This window comes from Hyperoodon ampullatus (genome assembly GCF_949752795.1).
Source record: "Hyperoodon ampullatus genome assembly, chromosome: 3".
NCBI lineage: Eukaryota > Metazoa > Chordata > Mammalia > Artiodactyla > Ziphiidae > Hyperoodon > Hyperoodon ampullatus.
In genome coordinates, this window is record NC_136916.1 from 64,658,869 (window position 1) to 64,677,876 (window position 19,008).

Genomic DNA, 19,008 nt, shown 5'->3' on the forward strand with positions numbered 1-19,008 from the left:
AAAAAAAGAACTGAGGACATGGGAGCTGGGCGGTGGGGGCAACCAAGCCTGTCTTCAAGGCCTATAGTCCTCAAAGTTTGTACCTGTTAAAACCCTCCAGAGAGCCTACTCTTGTTCGAATACAGATTCTCAGGCTGCACATCAGAGTCTATGGTCTGGGTGGGGCCCAGGAATTTGAATGGTTGGTCACAGCATGTACATGTGTGCACATGACATGTGGAGGAACACGTAACCCATAGGCAGCCGTATGTACAATAAACTCCCCAGAAACCCTCAGGCACCCAACATGCACATGTACAGTTACATACCTAAGGCACATACACACTGGCCCAGAAGCCACCACAGGCACATCCCAAACCATCCAAGCACGCATGGCATGAAGGCTGGAGGGAAAGATCCCCTTTACCTGGCCCATACCCCTGCTCACGCCCTCAGCCCTTTACCTCTAGCTGGTCTCTTCTGATCTCCGCTGCCTCCCCCTGGAAGACATAGATCTTCTTGTTCTGGACCAGGTGCAGTGGGGCCAGTGGCCCCTCTAGGGCAATGGTCACTTGTAGAGTGGCATCTGTGTGCACAGGCCCTGCCTCCACAGAGAAGCCCAGGGTATCACGGGGGCTGAGGCTGCCGTTGTGGCTGTAGAGAATGGCCCCATCCAGCAGGTCCTGCTGGGAGAAGGTTGTGACTGGCTGGCCGCCCCGGAGCAGCTGCCCCCAGTGTGGGCCGGCTGTGACATGGTAGTGGACCTCATCCCCACCGCGGATATCTAGGTTGGTGTCCAGGTGGAGCACAGCTGTGTCGATGGTGCCCTGGCCTCCTTGAGGGACCACAAGGCTGGAGCCGTTGGCCACACGGAGGTAGGGCTCCGAGGCCTGCACTTCGAGCAGCGCTGTGGCCTGGTGCTGCCCATCGGACACCTGCAGCTGGATCCAGCCGCGGTCGGCCCCCGAGTGCATAAACAGGACCCGCCTCTTCCTGAGGTCCTCCTGGGTGAAGCGGTAGATGGGCCGAGTGGGCTCATCTACAGCCACGATGCTGCCGAAGAGGAGGTCCTTGCGGGTCAGCACCAGCTGAGCATCAGCAAAGCCGGAGTCAGCATCGCTGAAGGCCATGTCGTCGGTGGTCAGCAGCCGCTGCCCACCGCGGGCCACGTGGAAGACGCGGCTGATGGTCTGCACAGGGGCGTGGTCATTCACGGGTTGGATGGCCACCCGGAAGACACCCCGTACCTCCTCCCAGGCCACGTCACCACTGCCCTCGCCCTGGCGGGTAGCCACAAAGGGAATGTCATCTTCTGTGGTCTCAGAGTCGTCATGCTGGTAGACCAGCCGGCCGTGCAGCAGGTCCTCATTGGTGAAGGATGTCACCATGGTGACACTGTCCTGTGCCCCCTGCCACACCAATCTGCCGTGGCGGGGCCGCTCCATGACCTCATAGAGGTAGCTGGCACTGTTGAGACTCTTGACAAAGAGGTGATCAGCAGAGAGGACGCCCTCGCCGCCCTCAGGCACCGAGAGGAGGACGTTGGTGAGGACAGGGGCGTCCGGATCACCACCGATGTGGATGGGGAAGGTGTAGAGTGGGGAGAAGTGTGGCGGGGCTGTGACCCGGAAACGGAAGGAGTCCTCGATTGCCTCTGAGGCACGTGCTGTGGCCCCGTAAGTCAACCGGCCAGCCTGCAGGTCATCCTGGGTGAAGCTCTGACCGTCCGACAGCCGCATGCCCTGTAGCTGAAGATTACCCTTCCTGGGGGCCTGAACCACTTCATAGTGGAAGGTGGTGGGGCTCAGGCCTGCCTCCTCCAGGGTGGCTTCCAGGTGGGCTGTGGTGATGGCCTCCTGCTGGGCGTTCTGTGGGTGCAGAGGCTCCAGCCGCAGCAGCCACACGGTGGCTCTCTGGACTGTCACTGGGAAGGACAGGTTGCTCAGGGTCTCCTGGCCCACCTGCACCTCCAGGGCCACGTTCTCCACGGTGTCCTCGGCGTGGTGCTGCGGGTCGGTGCTCAGGTACCTCACGCGGCCCTGCTCCACGTCCCGCTGGTGGAAGGCCCGTGTGGCCTGCCACTCGGTGCCCTCTGCCCCGCCCGCCCCCTGCTTCTGCAGCTCCCCAAACTGCAGGGCCCCCGTGAGTCGGAACAGCACGTTCACATCCTGCCCCACAGCATTTGTCTCAACCGACAGGTTGGAGGGCAAGACAGGTGCAGTGGAGCCCTGGGCCAGGTGCAGCCCTGTGTTGTGGCGGACCTGAATGGTCGGCCGGACGGCCACCACCTTCAGCGTGACCGGGGGGCTGGCTTGCAGCCCGTCACTGACCCGGAACGTCAGGTCCGGGGCGGGCCCGCCGCGGTGGACGTACACTAGGCTGCCCGCATCCAGCTCCCGGCAGGAGAACTCGGTCGCTGGCTCCCCAGGCTGGTCTTGGCGCTCCACGGGGAGGCCGGCGGGGACACCAAGGAGCTGGAAGGTGAGGCCCTCGCAGGCGGAGTCTGGGTCATCGGCCCGGAAGACCTCCGGCCCCAGCAGCTTCTGAGTGTGTTCCAGGATCACCATGAGGCTGCCTTGCGGGAAGATGACGCGGGGCGGGTCGTTGACGGGGTTTATCTGAATGGGCAGGATGTACGTTTGGCCCCTCCGAAGGCAGGAGGGCACGGGCCCCCGAGCTGTCACCGACACCTCGAGCACCAGCTGGTCAGAGGTATCCTCGGAGCCATCGTGGACGAAGCGGGCCTTGCGGTTCACCACGTCCAGGAGAGTGAACATTTTCCGTGCTTGGGCACCCGGGATGTCCAGCTCCAGCTCACCGTGGCGGGCCCTGTGGCTCACGCTGAACAGCACCTGGGATTTGCGCAGCTCGGCCTCACTCAGATCCAGCGTGGGCTGCACGTGCCGCCACTCCAGCCAGGCCGTGCCGCCCTCAGCCACCACCAGCGGGTGGATGGTCAGCAGCTGGGTGAAATTGGCGAAGATCGGAGGCAGCCCCGGTTCAGGGGTGCAGGGCTCAGGCAGCTCCATGGCCGGCCAAGCCTCGGGTGCCAGGGTGGAGAAAGCTTCGTATGGGCCGTAGGCATCCTCCTCGTCCTCGTCCTCCTCCAGCCTGCAGCCGGCCTCCATGCTGCGAGTCAGCAAGGCTTCCCGGAGTCCCCATCTCTGCCCATTGATGCTGAGATCCTCCAGGCAGCCCCGCAGGGAGACGTTGACAGCCAGGCCCAGGCGGTGTTCCCAGAGATGGCGAGAGCCCTCTGCATCCAGCCCCCCAAGGAGGAGACTGCCTCGTGGCTCTAGGTAGCTAAGGACCCCACGGTTGGAAGTACGTGTGGGGTACTGGTCCACGGAGATTTCCAGCCTGTGAGCATCCATGTGGACACTGACCTCGTGGGGCTGCCCATCGGCCACAGACACGCTGTTGTGGAGCAATACGGTGCCCTGGCCCTTCTCCACCACGGCCCGCAGGTGGCCCTCAAATATGTCCACGTAGATGAAGTCCCCATGCCGGCCCCCTGCCTGGAAGGCCAGGGGCGCCTGCCAGCTCCGCGTGGTGAGTGTAAACTCCAGGGTGCCTTCATCCCGAGTGCCCCAGGCAGGGAAGGCAGCCAGTGAGTGGGGCCCAGAGAAGCCCATGGCCACATCATCACCGGCAGAGAACTCCTCAGCACAGCCCTCAGGCACGTCTGGGGTCAGTGGCCGAAGGAGGCTGCGGCCATTGAGGGTAGCTGTGTGGAGGCAACCCCGCAGGGGTCGGCTGGCTCTGCTCAGGTAGGGCAGGCCAAGGCTCCCGGTGCCCCCCAGGAAGAGCCCGTAGGGGACCTCCAGGGGGGCCTGCTGGACTTGGGCGGAGGCATTCAGGAGCCCATCGACTGACAACAAGGCCCAGCTGTCTGACACGGTCAGCCCCACAGTGTGGGGAATGGAGTCGCTCAGCAGTGTCTCTGCCAGGGTCTGCATCCTCACCTCCTCCTGGCCCAGGATAAATCTGACCTGAGGAGAGACGGGGGAATGGGGGATGGGGGAGGCACACTGAATCCATCACTTCTGCAGTAAAAGCATAACTGGTCTCCCACACTTGGGGTCCCCAGAGCAGAGGGCCTAGGACAAAGGCTTCTCATGCCACTCCTCTCCCTTTCCTGCCATCTCTTTACGCATCCCCCAAACACTCACCAAAGTGATCTCTGTGCCAGGCCTGGATGGGCTCAGGGGACCCCGATGTGAATCCGATGTGGTCCCTGCCCACACAGAACTGTCATACAGCAAGATGCTTTCCTAGAGATTCAGCCTAAATTCTTTTATGTCTCCCCTCTTTCCTTGGGTGAGAGGTGCTAGAAAAATCACCTTGGAATACAGAAGATTCTTCCCCTGGCATAAAATGGGCACCTGGGAATCCCCTGATGAGTCCCCCTAAGTAGACCAAAACACCATGGGGTCACTGAGGCAGCCAGGCTCACTGTTCAGAAATGGGGAGCCCAATCAGATGCTCTGTGTTTTTTTTTTTGTTGTTTGTTTGTTTTTTTGCGGTACGTGGGCCTCTCACTGTTGTGGCCTCTCCCGTTGCGGAGCACAGGCTCCAGACGCGCAGGCTCAGCGGCCATGGCTCACGGGCCCAGCCGCTCCGCGGCATGTGCGATCTTCCCAGACTGGGGCACGAACCTGCGTCCCCTGCATCGGCAGGCGGACTCTCAATCACTGCGCCACCAGGGAAGCCCTGCTCTGTGTTTTGACCTGTCCAAGGGGAGGTCCTTGGGGAGAGAAGAGAGACATGGTTCTGTCCCCAGGACATTGACACCAGAGCCAGCTCTGGTGTGGTGTTCCCACAACCAGATGGTAAAATGGGTGGTGGCAGAGTATGGAGACTGAAAGAGCAGAGCACGAAGAACGTATGGCCTTGGGAGTCCACGTCTGGGGCACCTTTCTAGGGGTGTGGCATCAATCAATATACCTGGCAGGGAGGAAGAGCATCAGTGCTAGGTTGTACCAGGCCATGTTCAACAGTGACACCTCATGGCAGTGAGAAGCAATGGCAGCATCAGATGGACTGAAAGCAGCTGAGGGATTGAGAGGACCAGAGGCCTCTCTCCTCTGGGGTGTGGAAGCAGATGGTTCCCCCAGATTTGGACTAAGACCTCATGTTCTCAAACTCTTCATGGTTAGGGGGAAGCCTCAAGAGAGAGCCACAAGACTCTTTGCTAATAAAGCTTGTGGTGACTTGAAGGATGAAACAGAAAACTGAGGAAGCTGTGGCAGTATTGGTTGTTCCATCATCGACAGACCGTGGTGAATCAGGGTGATTGGTGCTATGCCAGAGGAGTGCACGGGGTGCTGGAACCCAGGAGAGGGGACCCAGTCCAGGTGAGGAAGGGATGCCCATGCTGAGACTTCAAGGAGAGGCTGGAGTTAGGCAGGTGCAGGGAATGAGTGAGGCTTGCACCAGGCAGAGGGAGTGTAGTGAGCAGAAGCGAGAGACCACGAGACGGCAGGGAACTGAAAGCAGCCAGGGTGGTCAGGACACAGAGGACCGGCTAGGGGTCGTGGTGAGAAGCGTGGTTAGAGAGAAGGAGGGCAGAGCTGGTTCATGAGGAAGTCACACCTTCTGGGATGCTTCTGTCCATCTCACAGTGGGGAACTTGAGACCTCAAGGCGAAAGTGACTCCCACAGGGTCACACCACCAGTTGGGGGCCACTCAAAGCTAGAGGAGTCCAGCAGGGAGATGTCACTGACCTGCAGGCGTCCAGAGTGGAGCTGCAGGAGGAGGTAGTCAGCTGGGCCTGCCGCCAGGAGAAGCAGGGCTTCGGGCTGGGACGTAGAAAACTCCAGCTGTAGGTCTATGTCAGTGAGAGCCATGGCCACAGGCACCTCCAGGTGGTTCTCTCCGAAGAAGGAGGCTGTGTGACAGAGAGAGCTGTGGTGAAGCTTAGCCCCTTGCCTGGAGGAGAGGTGCTGCAGGGTGGACGGGTGGGCTGCAGGGAGGGCGTGGCATGCTGGTGCTCCCTCACGGTTCTCCTATGTGGCGCTCTCCCGTGGCCTCAGCTGGTCCCAGCACCTGCTTGGTCCTGGCACCAGCAGACACGGCCTCACCTTGTGTCCAGCCCAGACCCTGGCTCTGAAGGAGGCCAGACCCAGCATTTCAAGCATCTCAGGTCTCTTCCTCAGAGGTTTCTGGGACCAGAGGCCTCTGGCAGCTCTGGCTGTCTTCCCCTGGCCCTCAGAGGAATCTCCATCCTGGGTCTGGCTCAAAGGGAAATGGTCACTGGCCTGATCACCTGGCCCGATGGTCACAACCCCCAGGAATGAAGCTCTAGAAGAACCACCTCTACCCAAACTGATCTCTGCTCAAATTCCTTCTCCTAAGCGCCCATATGGTTTAGCCCCTGGGTTGGCTGGGACCACAGCTGGGCTCTGGTGGTGCTAAGTCAGGCAACCCACCCATCCCTGCATCTCTCTTGGGCCATGCTCCCAGCTGTCTTTGGGGGTCGGTGGGGGCAGCTTGTTGGCCTGAGTCCATCGAAGAGGAAAGGCTCTGAGGCTAGATGGAGACCACATGCAGTGCCGGACCCAAAAAGGGCCAGACTTCCTCCATCACCCTGTATTGCTTCCTGCTGCTTAGCTATTAAAGGTCCCTGGTGAGTGGTCAGATCCGGCCCCTTTATTTCCACCATGGCCAGGAAGCCAGGGATGACAAGAGCTGAGTTCTTCAAGCCTTGGTCTGAGGCTGAAGACAAGGCCTGAGAGGGGATGATGGCCTGATGGGCAGGCCAGAGGGCCTCCCAAGACAGGGGGTCATATTTGGGGTTTCCCAGGGTCAGTGGTCCCTGTGTAGGGACACCTCCTCTTTTTAAGTTGTCACCCCCTCCAGGCAGTTTCCCCAAATTAGCCTCCCTTGGCCTCTAACCTGCTGCCACAATTTCTGGTCCATTCCTTTTGTGGAGATTAGTGCCATATAAAATGTTGACTCTCCCTACTTGACATCCAGGGCTGGGGAGACAGGAATGGGTTACAGAGATGATCCACCCCCCTTGGGCTTCTCTTAAATCCGGTGAGAGTGAGTAAAGGCTGATGGCCTTGATAGGGATGATCTGGCACCAGCCATATACATGCTGGTCCCCGGGCAGCCTGAGCCAGCTGACATGCACCTGAAGAAGTAGCATCAGCCACTGGAGGAGTCCCAGACTTGTATGTCCTAAGGGCAGCCAACACAGCCTGGAGGGATGGAGGGATATCCAAGAAAGATGATGCTCTTCCCCCTGGGCTGAGCTGAAATCCCTTCTACTTATCCCCTCTTGCCAGCACTTGCTGGCAACACCAGAGCCTTGTTTGGGAAGCTAAAGGAATCAAAGGAGAACTGCAAAACCATCCAGGCGGACACAGCCCAGCAGGCCCAGGACACCTCGGTGCCCGTGAGGGACAGACCAGGGAACTGGCAGCTGGCAGGCACCTACAGGGGTGCCTTATCTGCAAGATCATCGATTCTTAAGAACAAAATGCAGCACACTAAACTGAGGGCAGCCACAGCCAAAGAGTGGCGGCAGGTGGCCCCACAGGATGGAGCCACCACCGTGGCACGTAGGAACTCAGAACAGCTGGCAAGAGCTGATTGTTACATTTTCAGGAATTTTGCAAGCCAGGTGACGTTGCCCAGTGAGAACATTTATACCACGGAACGAGGCAAACACTACAAATCGGGGCTCCCTGTCTCCAGGAGAGCCTGTTGCTAAACATTTACCTGCCTACCACGCAGGAGTTGGGGGCCCATTGCTTCCCCTGTGTGGGAGTGAGCACAAGCCCTCACCCACACTCCCTTTTGCTAAAGGTGGATGTCAATCTGCCAGGGCACAGTCAAGCTGAGGAGAAGGCAGGAACTTAAGTAGCTGGCTGTCTCTAACCACTGAACCACCTGCCTCCAGCACCCTCCCAGCAGGGGAGAGTAGCAGCCTGTTAGGCCTGGTTCTCCAGGCCAGAGTGGGAGGGTGACAGGAAGCAGAGGTTCTTTCCAGAGAGCTGGGGTCTGAATGGGCCCATTGAGGGGCTGAGCCCTGCTGTTTCCTGCGGGGCCAGGCGGGAAAGGGCTCACACAAGCTGCCTTGTGCTGTTGGGACCGCACAGGGCAGGCAGCCCCCTCACCCCAACGGAGGCCTCTGAGGCCTTGCTGGCCAGGATTTTGGAAACTCTGACAGTGCCACTCCCCCCACCTCCTGGTCTCCTTCTGCTGCCTCTCTTACTGTCTCTGATGGGCTGCAGTTGTAAGAACCCAGAGTCCCCGTTCTGGGCTGGGGGCAGGGGGACAGTTGGAGAGGGGCTTCGAATGGAGAGGGGATGCAGGATAAAGAAGTCATGAGCCTGGAGTCAATCCCGGAGGGCTTCCTGGGGGAGGTGAGGGTTGTGTAGAGGAGCAGAGAGGGAGGGAAATGGGCAGTCTCAGAGGGAAGCACGGACAAGAGACTGGCAGGGATATACAGGCTCTGGAAATGTTGAAGACAGAGGAGTAGAGAGCAAAGAAGCATGGGCCACACCAGGCTCAGCAGACGGAGAGGGGTGCCAGGGCAGTGGGGGGAGGAGAGGAGGCATCATTACTGCCTGGAGAACTGTCCTTGACTCTCCTGGGCCAAGAAGACCCACGATTCATCAAAACACCAGTTGAGGCCTGCAGCAGCTATGTGGGCTGCCCTCTGGGCCAGAAGAAGGGGCCCAACTCAGGCCTCAGTGTCACCATTCTGTAAAATGGGCACTCCTTCCCACTCTTTTCTCCTCCTGTCTGTGGGGATTAGTCCTGGAGGTCCCTTTCTGGTCTGGGTCTGCTCTCAAACGTGAGTGTGCAGAGGGTTAATGGTGTGGGCTGCTTGGGTGGCTCCAGGCCTTTGGCATGCGGGGAGCAGGATGCCCCCAAGGGTCTGGGGGACAAGTAGGGGGGGCAGGAGGAGTGCCACAGGTATGGGTTTCTCTGCCTGGAAGAGGATACACAGGTGAATGTCCAGGGGGGTGTAGATGTGTACTTGCATGTGTGTGCAAGTGTGTGGGTGGCTGCTGGGAGTGTATTTTGGGTTTGCGTAAGGCTGTGTGTTTGTGCATGTGTATGCGTGTGGGCTGGGAGCTGCCAGGACAGAGCAGTGATTGTGCCCAGGCCTGTCCTGCCCCTCGGTGCCCGCCCGCCATGACTTTGGCTGTGCCTGACTCCATGAAAGGGGCAGTGTGTTCCTGGAGGGTTGCAGCCCCTCCCACCCGGCACCCATCCACCCGAGAGGTTTGCTGAAGGTGGAGAATCCCACAGCTTCCCACCCTTCCTGCCCACGAACAGGGCGCTGCTGTCTGGGCCCAGGGTGGGCGCTCCATCCCTCTTCCTGAGAGGAGGGCTGGGGGCACAGAAAGAGTCTGTATCCGTCCCCACTGCGGCCCTTTCTCACACTGGGGGATGAAGCCTAGGCCAAGGTCCCCCAACAAGCCACCCTCTGGCACAGCATGGGTTATGCTGGCATCTCCTGGCTCCCTGGGCCACTCCTAGGATGTTTATGAATGGGGACCTGGTCCCTGTCCCTGGGGGACCCCAAACATGAGGCTTACTTCCATCATGGCGCTCAACCCTCTGCCTATCAGCAGGATTTTGGCCTCTCAGTCTCTCTCAGGCTCCCCACTCCCTCCCAGGCTGGCCAGGGGCAGGGTCTCAAGCATGAGTGCCTTTCCAGTCTTGGGGTTGCTGCAGACCCTGCTCCTTCTGGGTCCTCAGAACCCCTGGGGCTGGCCAGTCTGTCTCTCTCCCCGTCTCTGTCCCACATCTGCCTTGTCTCTGCCTCTGCTTTTCCTCTTCTCTCCGTCTCTTGGTCTTTGGCCCCCCTCCTTCCTCTGTCCCATCCCGGCTGTAACTGGGAGTACGACCCTTGTCCCAGAACAGTCCAGAGAGCCAGACTTGTCTCCCCAGCCCTGGGACCCTCACTCCTTGGTGATGGGTTCCACAACATCAGAGTTCTCTGTGGCCCTTGTCTGCAGTAGGGTACTTGGCTTCCACTTACCAGACAGACAAACTGAGGCTCCAGGGGAGAAGCAATCTGACAGAGAGAAGCAGAAAGCCTGCAGCTCCTGGCCTTGCCACCTGTTGGAGCCCTGCCTGCCTGGGCACCCCACCCCAGGCAGTCAATCTCTGTGCGCTCCCTCCCACCACATTCCTGGTTGCCTGGGAGCATCCAGGCAGCCCCAGAGCTGGCATGCGTCATGGGCAGCTGCAGCATTCCTGGGTGTCTGCTGCTGCCTGACTTTATAAGGGAGAAAGTTTGGGAGCCCAGAGCTGCCGGCAGGATGGCCAGTGGAAAGCGCCCGGCCCCACAGTCAAGGGTGGGTGGTGGGAGACCTGGACATGAGGATGTGGGGAAGGTACATCCAGTGGTACCGAGGCGGAGCAGGAGGTGAGAGACGGATGGGGAGAGACTTGGGAACCATTATTCATTCATTCATTCACGCACAAATATAATAATGTAGCGACGGGGATGGAAGAGGAGAACTAACCTGGGAGATACAGAAAGCCTGAGAAAGAGAGTAAAAGTGAGAATGAGAAATAAAGACCCCCTCCTCCACAAAGACTGAACTCAGGGATCCAGACGGAGGCCTGAGGAAGGAGATGGGGGAGGAAAAACCAAGAGAGACAGAAGAGGCAGGATGTTGGCAGTGAGCCTGCTGCTGTGCACAGGATCGAGGAGAGTGAGGAGGGGGCACCCCACCAGCCAGCTGTGGAGGGAGGGGACAAAGCTGGGCTTCTCCACCGTAGCCTCTTGGGGTTTGGCACCACGGGTGAAAGATCCTGGTTCCAGATCCCGGCCCTGGGTAGGCAGCAGTGAGGCTGGGAGAGTCCCCCTGAGGGAGTCTGACGGGGGGCTGCAGGGTGGGATGTTCCGGGAGGGCCAAGGCAGGGATGAAGGGCTCTCTGTCTCCCCTCGTGTGTGTGTGTGTGTGTGTGTGTGTGTGTGTGAGAGTGTGAGTGTGAGTGGCCCACCTGCGGGCTGGCCCTGTGTGAGAGCAGGGATGGGCCTGGGGCTCCGCCCCGTCACCCAGGCCCTTTCGACCTCAGGTCTGATCCCCTCCTCTCACGCCTCCAAGGGACTTGCTTTTTCTTTACCAGCACTCTGCCGCCAAGCCAGGGGACCCCTGAGGAGGGTGGGGTGCAAAGTTCCCTCTGATTTAGAACCAGAGCTTCAGCTCCCAGGACTGCCGGTGAGGCTGACTGCTCCCGCCCATTTCAGGGCTGGGAAAGCAAATATTCTGAGATGAGAACTCAGCCCCACAGAGCACTGCAGACTCCTGAACGGCCACAGTGGGCTGCGTGTGGGCCTGAGTGTGAATGAGTGCGGGGCAGCGCCACGCGTCACAGCGGGTCGAGGTGAGCATGGGCAGGTGAGGATCTGGTGCGGTGGGCCCAGGCTGGCTCTGGGTACTGGACCATGACTCCCTGGCCACGCCTGCCGCCCTGGGCTCTGGGGCAAGGGAGAAGTGGTCACTGTATCTATTCAGGTGTCTTCCCCTCCCTCAGCATGTTCCATAGCCCCCCAAGGCTCAGTCCTCTCAAACCGAGCTATGACCTTCCACCAAGCCTGTTACCACTGAAGGTAACGGGGGAAAGTTACGGGGATGACTTCAGGTCAGACCAAAGGGGCAACATAACCTGCCCTTGGTGGTGACACAGGGGTCATAGAGCCAAGGCTAGATGGCTCACTACCTGCCAAGGCTGGCTGCCTGCGAGAGGCTCACACACCTGCAGACCCACTGTGCTCACTGTGCTGGCTCTCCTACCCACTGATTCCAGACCGGGGAATAACCCAGAGGCTTACCGACCACCTGCTCCTCTCCTGCCCTGTGAGCCACAGCCATAGGAACAATGGTAGGTTAGTTCAAAATCACATGAGACTTAAAGAAGCAACCTTCCTCTTGGGAGACAAAAGCTGTCTCAACAGAGAGCAGGAACTCCAGGCCCTGTCTGACCACCTCCCCGTCTCAACACTACGAAGACCTCGCTGGGGTCAAGATAGTCCCATCCCTCCTCACTCCAAGAACTCTTGAGCCCTGAGACTCACTCTGGGGGTACTTGACCTCTTTGGTTGCCTTTCTGGTTCCTTGCAAGGCCAAGGAGGCCAGGGCAGGACAACAGTTCCCTTAGCTATTGGCTGAGCCCTGACTCTGGTCACTGGTCTCAGCTACTGGTCCTCTAACCAAGCATCCGGAGGCCACCCATGCTGAGTGGCATACACTGGGGAACATTTCCAATTCAGGGATCCCCTCTGGAAGGTGAGTACCCCTGGAGAGGAAGCAGGGAACGGGTGGGGTGGGAGATGCTGAGCTTGGTCCACAGACATCGACAGGGGCAGGGTTGGCGTCCTGGGATCCCAGCCACATGTTCCAACCCTGGGGCCACGTGCGGCACAGAGGAAGTGGGAGGGAAAATGAGAGGTTTTGCTGGAAGAAGCAGCCCAGAGTCCACCCAGGCTGGAGGGCAGGGGCGTGGAGGAAGCGGGGCCCTCAATGGAGTCTTTGTGGAGGCCCTGCTGCTCCCCAGGGTGGGGCTGCTGTGGCATGGAGCAATTCCGAGCGGCTTTTCCTTGCCTTATAATTTTCCTCCTTATAGGGCAGCTGAGTGGATTTCTATGCCCTTTTCCACATCCCGTTCCTTCTGGCTTTCTTGGCCCCAGAAGTAGGGTGGGATCCTCATCTCAGTGGGCCCAGGCTGAGGTAGGGGTCCTGGCAGGGAAGAAACAGAGTGAAGGACCCTCGCCTGGCATGGGTCTGCAGTCCCCCACTGCAACAGGGTCCTTGTGAAGCTGCTCCCATTTTACTGGTGAGGAAACTGAGGGTCAGAGACAGCAGTCATCTGTGTTAGGGCCTAAAGAAGAGCAGCTGCAAGGCTGGGATTCGAGCCCCTGTGGCTGTGGCTCCAGAGCTGAGTGCTGTGGGTTCAGGGAGGGGTGTGTGCACACAGAAGCAGGGAGTGGGGGGTGGGTTTGGTTGCTGCCTGTGAATCGGAAGTGGAGCATCTGCGGCTGGCCCCAGTGGGAGGAGGGTGTGAGAGCTGGCCTCCTGCCTGGGAAGACACACTTTTTTCCCTTCCTTTCCGGTCCTCGGTCCTCAGTCCTCAGGGGCTCCCTCTCTCAGGGTCGGGGGTGGTGGTGGGAGGGAGTGAGGAAGGGAGGGGAAAGCATCTGCTTTCGATGGGTGGTTTGGCAGCTGGCCTTTCCCAGTGTGGCTGGATGGGGTCTGGTCTGGGGCCGGCCGGATCAGGAAGGGACCTTCTTCAAGGCTGGCTGCAGATGGCACATTCCAGAAACCCCTGATAGTACTACCCATGCCCACGGGGGTCCTGGAGGGGAGAGACGAGAGTGGAGAGGCAGGGGGTGTGGGCTTTGCCCAGGGTGAGAAGCCTGCTCTCTGATGGGCCAGCCCCTCTCTTGGGCAGAAGCCAGAGGAGGGACGCCTGTTGCTCATCTCCAAGTCTCCCCATCGCTCTGGGATGAGAAACCTCTAAGGGCAGGGCTGCTGGGGAGGTGTCTCAGGGCTTCCCCCAGCCTGGCAGGCTGGCCTTGGAGACAGTGAGTGTGCGAGCTGGGATGGGGAATAGTGGAAGCAATGACTGTGGGTTTGGACAGAAGCCTGGACGAATTTGGCACAGACTGTGCTCAACAGGCTGTGTGCGTTGGAGAAGCCACAGCCATCTGTGCCTCAGTTCCCCCATCTGAAATATAGGAAAGATGGGTGGGATGACCCCGCAGACAGAAGTCCCACATCCAGGAGACTGGGGAAAGCAGAGGCTTGGGTCAGGGATCATCCCCCCAACACACACACAAACACACACACACCTGTCCCCTGGCCAGCCCAGCCCAGCAGAAAGGGGCTGGTGGGGAGGTGTGATCACTACAGTGGGTACAGCACAGCCACCTCTGGCCTGAAGGGCCACGGGCCTGGCTAGACTGGAGGCTCTTGAGGACAGGTCCCAAGGCCTGTATCTCCGGGCCAGCACATCTGCCATCCAGGAGGCCCATACACAGGTACCAACAGATGAAACATGAGCACCTAAGGGAATGCAAGGATCAAATGGTGGTGACATTTGCCCCATACGAGGGATTTTCTAACAGCATTGCTGTCTGACAGCAGCCAGGCAGAGAAGCAAGTTCCTGGCACTGGTGCTGTGCCAGCAGGAGTGTGTGGCCTAGGAGGGTGGACCAGGAAACCACAGTGTCCTTGCTGGTGGCCTCTGTGCTAACCAGGTTCTGCCAGAGATCCCCAGACCCCCGGCCCCCGCTCCACTGCTGGGCAGGCCTGACTCCTCTTGGAATGGTTCCTTGCCTAGTACCCCCATCTGACAACTCCGCAGACCCCTTCAGTCCGTCAGCACCCACTGAGCTGTGCCCCACCTCTGCCACCCTCTCTCCAGCCCACCTCTTCTCCCCTGACCTCAGGCACTGCCTCTTTGCTGCCGTACCTATATCTCTGTCTCAAGCACCGAGTCTCCAGGGCTCTGGGCCTGCCTGCCAATGCCCCCTAGACGACTACACCGGGAACATCTATAGGAACCCCCAAACCCCAGCCCACCTGCTCAAGCCAGACTCAGTATCATCTCTCCTCCAACCTGCTCACCACCCGGTGAAGGCCCCACACGCACCCACCGTTGGGCAGAAACCTGAAAGTTGCTTTGACCCTCTCCCTGTTCCTGACCATGAATCAGTGTTCCCTCCATTCAGCTCCATTACTTGTCCTTCAAGTCTGTCTCCCCCTCTTGCTTCTCTGTGCCATCCCACAAGACACATGGTCACCATCCCTTGCTGCCTCCCTTTGCTAATTGCAGCCACAGTGAACCTAAACGGCGGGGCTCCATCCTCCTCCCTTGCCTGGATGCCTTCGATGGCTCCCCAGTGCCCCACCATCAAGCCCCAGCCCTCTGGTGTGGCACTGAAGGTGCTGGGTGACCTTGCCCCTGCCCCGCCAGGCTTTCCTGTTCACTCCTTTGAACACCCCACGTGCCAGCCTCACCAGACCTTGGGCTGTTTTCCATCCACACCTAACAGGTCCCCATTGTGGCCTTCACTCAGGCTGGGCCTTCTGCCCAGCAAGCTCTTCGTTCCTTTTTGCCTGTGAAATGCCCTCATGCCCCTTCAGGGAAGAAGTCCTCCCCCACCCTTCCCCATAGCTCCTTCTCCGCATTTGGGGTGCAAAGAGACTCAACCGTGGCTTGGGGAGCTGTGTGACTGTCACCTCTCTCTGTTAACAGTGTGAGCCTCAAAGGGACAAGACTGGTGACAGGAGATGGCACGATAGGAGGGAGGGGCCCAACAGGGCAGGAGGGGTGTCACGTTCCCTGGCTGACCCAGCAGCGAGGGGCTGCACCTGGGAGCTTGCCCCAGCTCTGCCCCCGACTTGTCTTACCTCCAGGCTCCTTTCAGTCCTCCTCTGCCCTCCAGGGCCCCGGGGGGGTGGGGTGAGGCTGGACACAATGGCTGGGGCTGAGTGGGGCACTGCCCCAACGAGGGAGCGCTTTTCTGGGCCTGTGGTGACAGTCTGGTGCTTGTTTTTAAAGAAAATAGAATCAGAACACCTATTTATAGCTGGAGGCCATAGCCACAGACAGGAGATGGATGGGGTTTGAGGCTGCGCAGGCTCCCGCTCAGGCAGGCGCTGGGGGTGGAGCCATTCCCAGGCCCCCTGCCCCCCTTTCTCAGCCCCCAAGGAAGTGCCTGTGGGATCCTGACATTCCCTGGGACAGGATGTAGCCTGCACTTTGGGGCAGGGGAAGGAGGGGACTTGGGTGAGGAGGATGGAAATTTTCTCTCAGAATCGGTCCCTGGGGCCCAGAGTTCTTTGTGGGAATGGGTGGAGGTGAGGGTGTGTTACATGTCTGCAAGGCACAGGAGGCAGAGAAGGACCTCTGGGGGTACGGGTGCCGCCTGCCAGCGGACTGGGTAAAGGAAAGAGAACAGGGCAGCCAGAGAGAGATGCAGGGATGGGGAGAGAGATGGAGAGACAGCCTTGGGGAGGACCCAGAGACAGACAGGGGTCCGGGGAGAGAGATCTGCAGCCCAGCGGACGCCCTGAATAGAGGGGAGATAGAGGAAGCAAGGGGAGATCTGAAGTGGGGGGTTCCGTCCTACAGAAAGTCTTCACAGTGCTCTGGGCGGACTGGTCAGTCTGAGTTGGATCCAGGGGAGAAAGGGCAAGAATTAGGCATCACTGTGGCCTGTACCAAAGAAGGCCAGGCCTTGCCTACTCCTCCCACCCCCAGGACATGGAGACCCTCTGTTCCCGGCAATCTAATGCTGGGAGGCCCGGGTCCGTTTGGAGGCAAAGCAAAGCTGTGGGGGCAGAGCCGATGCACCCGGGCTTCGTCGCCAAGATCGTGGAAGGACTGTCCTGGACAGAGGGGGCAGGGCAGTTCCAGGACTGCTGGGGACAGGTCTGGGCTCTGACTTGCTAGGAGGTGAATTCCCCTGGCCTGGAGGAGTTACAGGCTGAGGCCATGGCCTGGGCTCACACCTGCTGCCAGCCTCTATTCAGACCCCTCCCCTCCCTTGGTTGTGTCGTTGGGGGCTGTGGGGTGGCTACAGCCTGGGGCATGTGTCATGGAGCTACAGCCACAACCGGTGACTCAGACAGTTAAAAAAAGGAGCAGCTTTGAGCAGTGACTCAACTGGCTCTGGAGGGGCTGGGTGGGTCTGGCTGGTACAAGATGGGGAGACTGGGTTTATTTTTGGTAGGGTGGGGCTGGGGGTGGGGGTGGAAGAGGGGAACTGGGGGTGGAGAAGAGCCGCTGCTCTCATCCCAGGAGAGCCCCAGGGCTCCGTGCCAACTTAGGAAAACGGTTTCTTGATGCCAGAGAGCTCTGGCAGGCTGGGCCACCTCTCAGCCCTGTTCTGAGCCTAGCCTGCCTTGCTGTGTGGACCTAGATAAGCAGCCAGCTCTCTCTGGATAGAAGCAGAGATCTTTGTCCTTTTCCCAAGAGGCTTGAGCTCAGAATTTTAGAGCTGACCTTGGACAATGAAGATCCTACCCAGGGGCCCAGAGACGGACAGAGGTCTGCCCAAGGCCACACAGCAGGGCCAGGTATCCCAAGGGCTGCCATTACACATTTGGCTCAGGTCCCTATAATATCTCTTCTATCCCAGGGCTGTCAACAGTTGGAAGGAGGGGCTCCCATTTGAGTACCTGCCCCTGGAGAGGCTCAGATGGGCTCCAGATGAGTGTCTGGAAGCACATGGGCACCCGATGTCCAGAGATGGAGCCTCAGCCGGGGGCAGGAGCCTGGATTCTATTAGCACACATCTGGGGAGCTGACCAGTCTTTGCCCAATAGTCTGTTCAGAAGGTTACCTCTCTGGTGGTGAAAGCAGAGGATGCCCCCACACTGGGATCTTGACTTGGGGGCCCAGGCTTTTTATCCAGAGTGTCCCTCCAGTTGGCACTCCCCGAGGCTGCTCACCCCACTCTGTAGCCATTTCCTGAGACTCACTTCCCCTCACCTCCACCAACTCTGATCTTACGCATACATGGACTCAGGCATCACCAACACCCCTGATGGGTCCAAGCAGCCCAGGATAGAGAGAATCCCTCAGTCCTTCATTCTGGATCCTGCTCCTCATGATGCAGCCACTACTGCTTAATGAGTGGTGGTAATAGTCCCATGGGAGCTTCATGGGAGCCATCTCACATCACTGGGCCCTGGCCTCCAGCCCCTACCTCCAGAGGGGCCCCTGAAGGGTGGGCAGAGAGCAGGGAAAAGACAGGCTTCTAGGCTCCCCATCCTATAAAAGGTCCCGAGGCCTGCTCCTTCTCTCCGTCCCCACCCATCTGCTCTTGGGACAGGGTCTGAGTTTCATTTGGTCATTCTTTTAACAGATTGATTGTGCTATGTCCTGGCTCAACCATCTCCATCCAAAGGACCATTAGGCTTTGGGGTGGGCCTGCAAGGGGCTGTCCTGCTTCTCCTCACACAGGAGAGGTGTGTGGACCTCAGCCCAGTGCGTCAGTCAGATGCAGGACCCACCCCCACCCCCCTTCCTGAAGGGTCCTGGGCTGGCGCGCAGAGGCTGGCTTGACAGGTCCCCTGGGAGCCTGCCTCCCCCTTTCCGTGTCACTTTGTCCCCACATAGACCCTCTCCAATCCCCTGCTTTGGAAACTTTCTCAAAGATTCCTAAGCAGGAACCACCCCCCACCCATCCCCGGCCACCATTGCTGGGCCTGCCCCACTCCAGAAGAAGATGGGAATAACAGAATAACAGCAACCTCAGGACCAGGCACCTACTGAGCATTTACTCCAGGCAAAGGGCTTTAATCCCCAACACACATAGGAGGTAGGAATTATTTATCCCATTTCAGAGAGGAGAAAACTGAGGCTCAGAAAGGCCAGGTCACCGGTATCGAGTTGTAGGGCTGGAATTAAATTCTAAGCTCTCTAACACCATGTTCTTTACCACGATGAGCCTGGCCTCCTGCCTCCCCCAGCCCTGTAGAGGTTCCAGGAGCTGAGGACTCAGAGGAGGGAGAGGTGGGGGCTGAGTCAGGACTGAGGGGCGGGAGGGAAGCTTACTCTTAGCTGCTCCAAGACGCCCAAAAAGGGTGATTCGTTCCTGCCCTCACCACGGTGAGAAGTGTGTGTGTGTGTGTGTGTGTGTGTGTGTGTGTGTGTGTGTGTCTGGGCCGGAGGCCTGCCTGGCTGGCCTCCAGCCGTAGGAGAGCTGGACTTGCCCCAGTCACTGCACACAAGGGAAAGGGCAGGGAGGGCTGGTGTCGTGGGAATCGGCATCCTGGGCCCACTGATATTTATAGCTGCCCCCTCCTGAAATGTCGGGGCGGGGGCTGCTCTTAGGTGGGAACGGAAGTTGGTCTCCTCTCCTCCACGCCCCCTCCATCTTCCCAGAGAGAAGGATGGCGCAGGCTAGAGGCCCTGGCCTGGTGGTGGAACTGGGGGCTGTGTGTCCTGAGTTGGGGGCTTCCCCCAGGCTTCTGGCTCTGGGGGTGGACACTCTCTTTGCTAGGCCCTGAGCCAGGCTTCTGAGAACACTATGTGTG

General features: G+C 59.2%; 1 protein-coding gene across 1 annotated transcript in view; it reads right to left on the bottom strand.

Annotated features, from left to right (window-relative positions):
* Positions 1-19,008, bottom strand: part of CSPG4 (chondroitin sulfate proteoglycan 4) — a gene marked incomplete at its 5' end in the record, with an annotated part of 36,081 nt that overhangs the window by 11,386 nt on the left and 5,687 nt on the right. The window contains 2 exons of the mRNA XM_079701205.1: positions 444-3,971; positions 5,707-5,870. Coding sequence (XP_079557331.1) covers positions 444-3,971; positions 5,707-5,870 — 3,692 coding nt within the window. The remainder of the gene's footprint in view (positions 1-443; positions 3,972-5,706; positions 5,871-19,008) is intronic.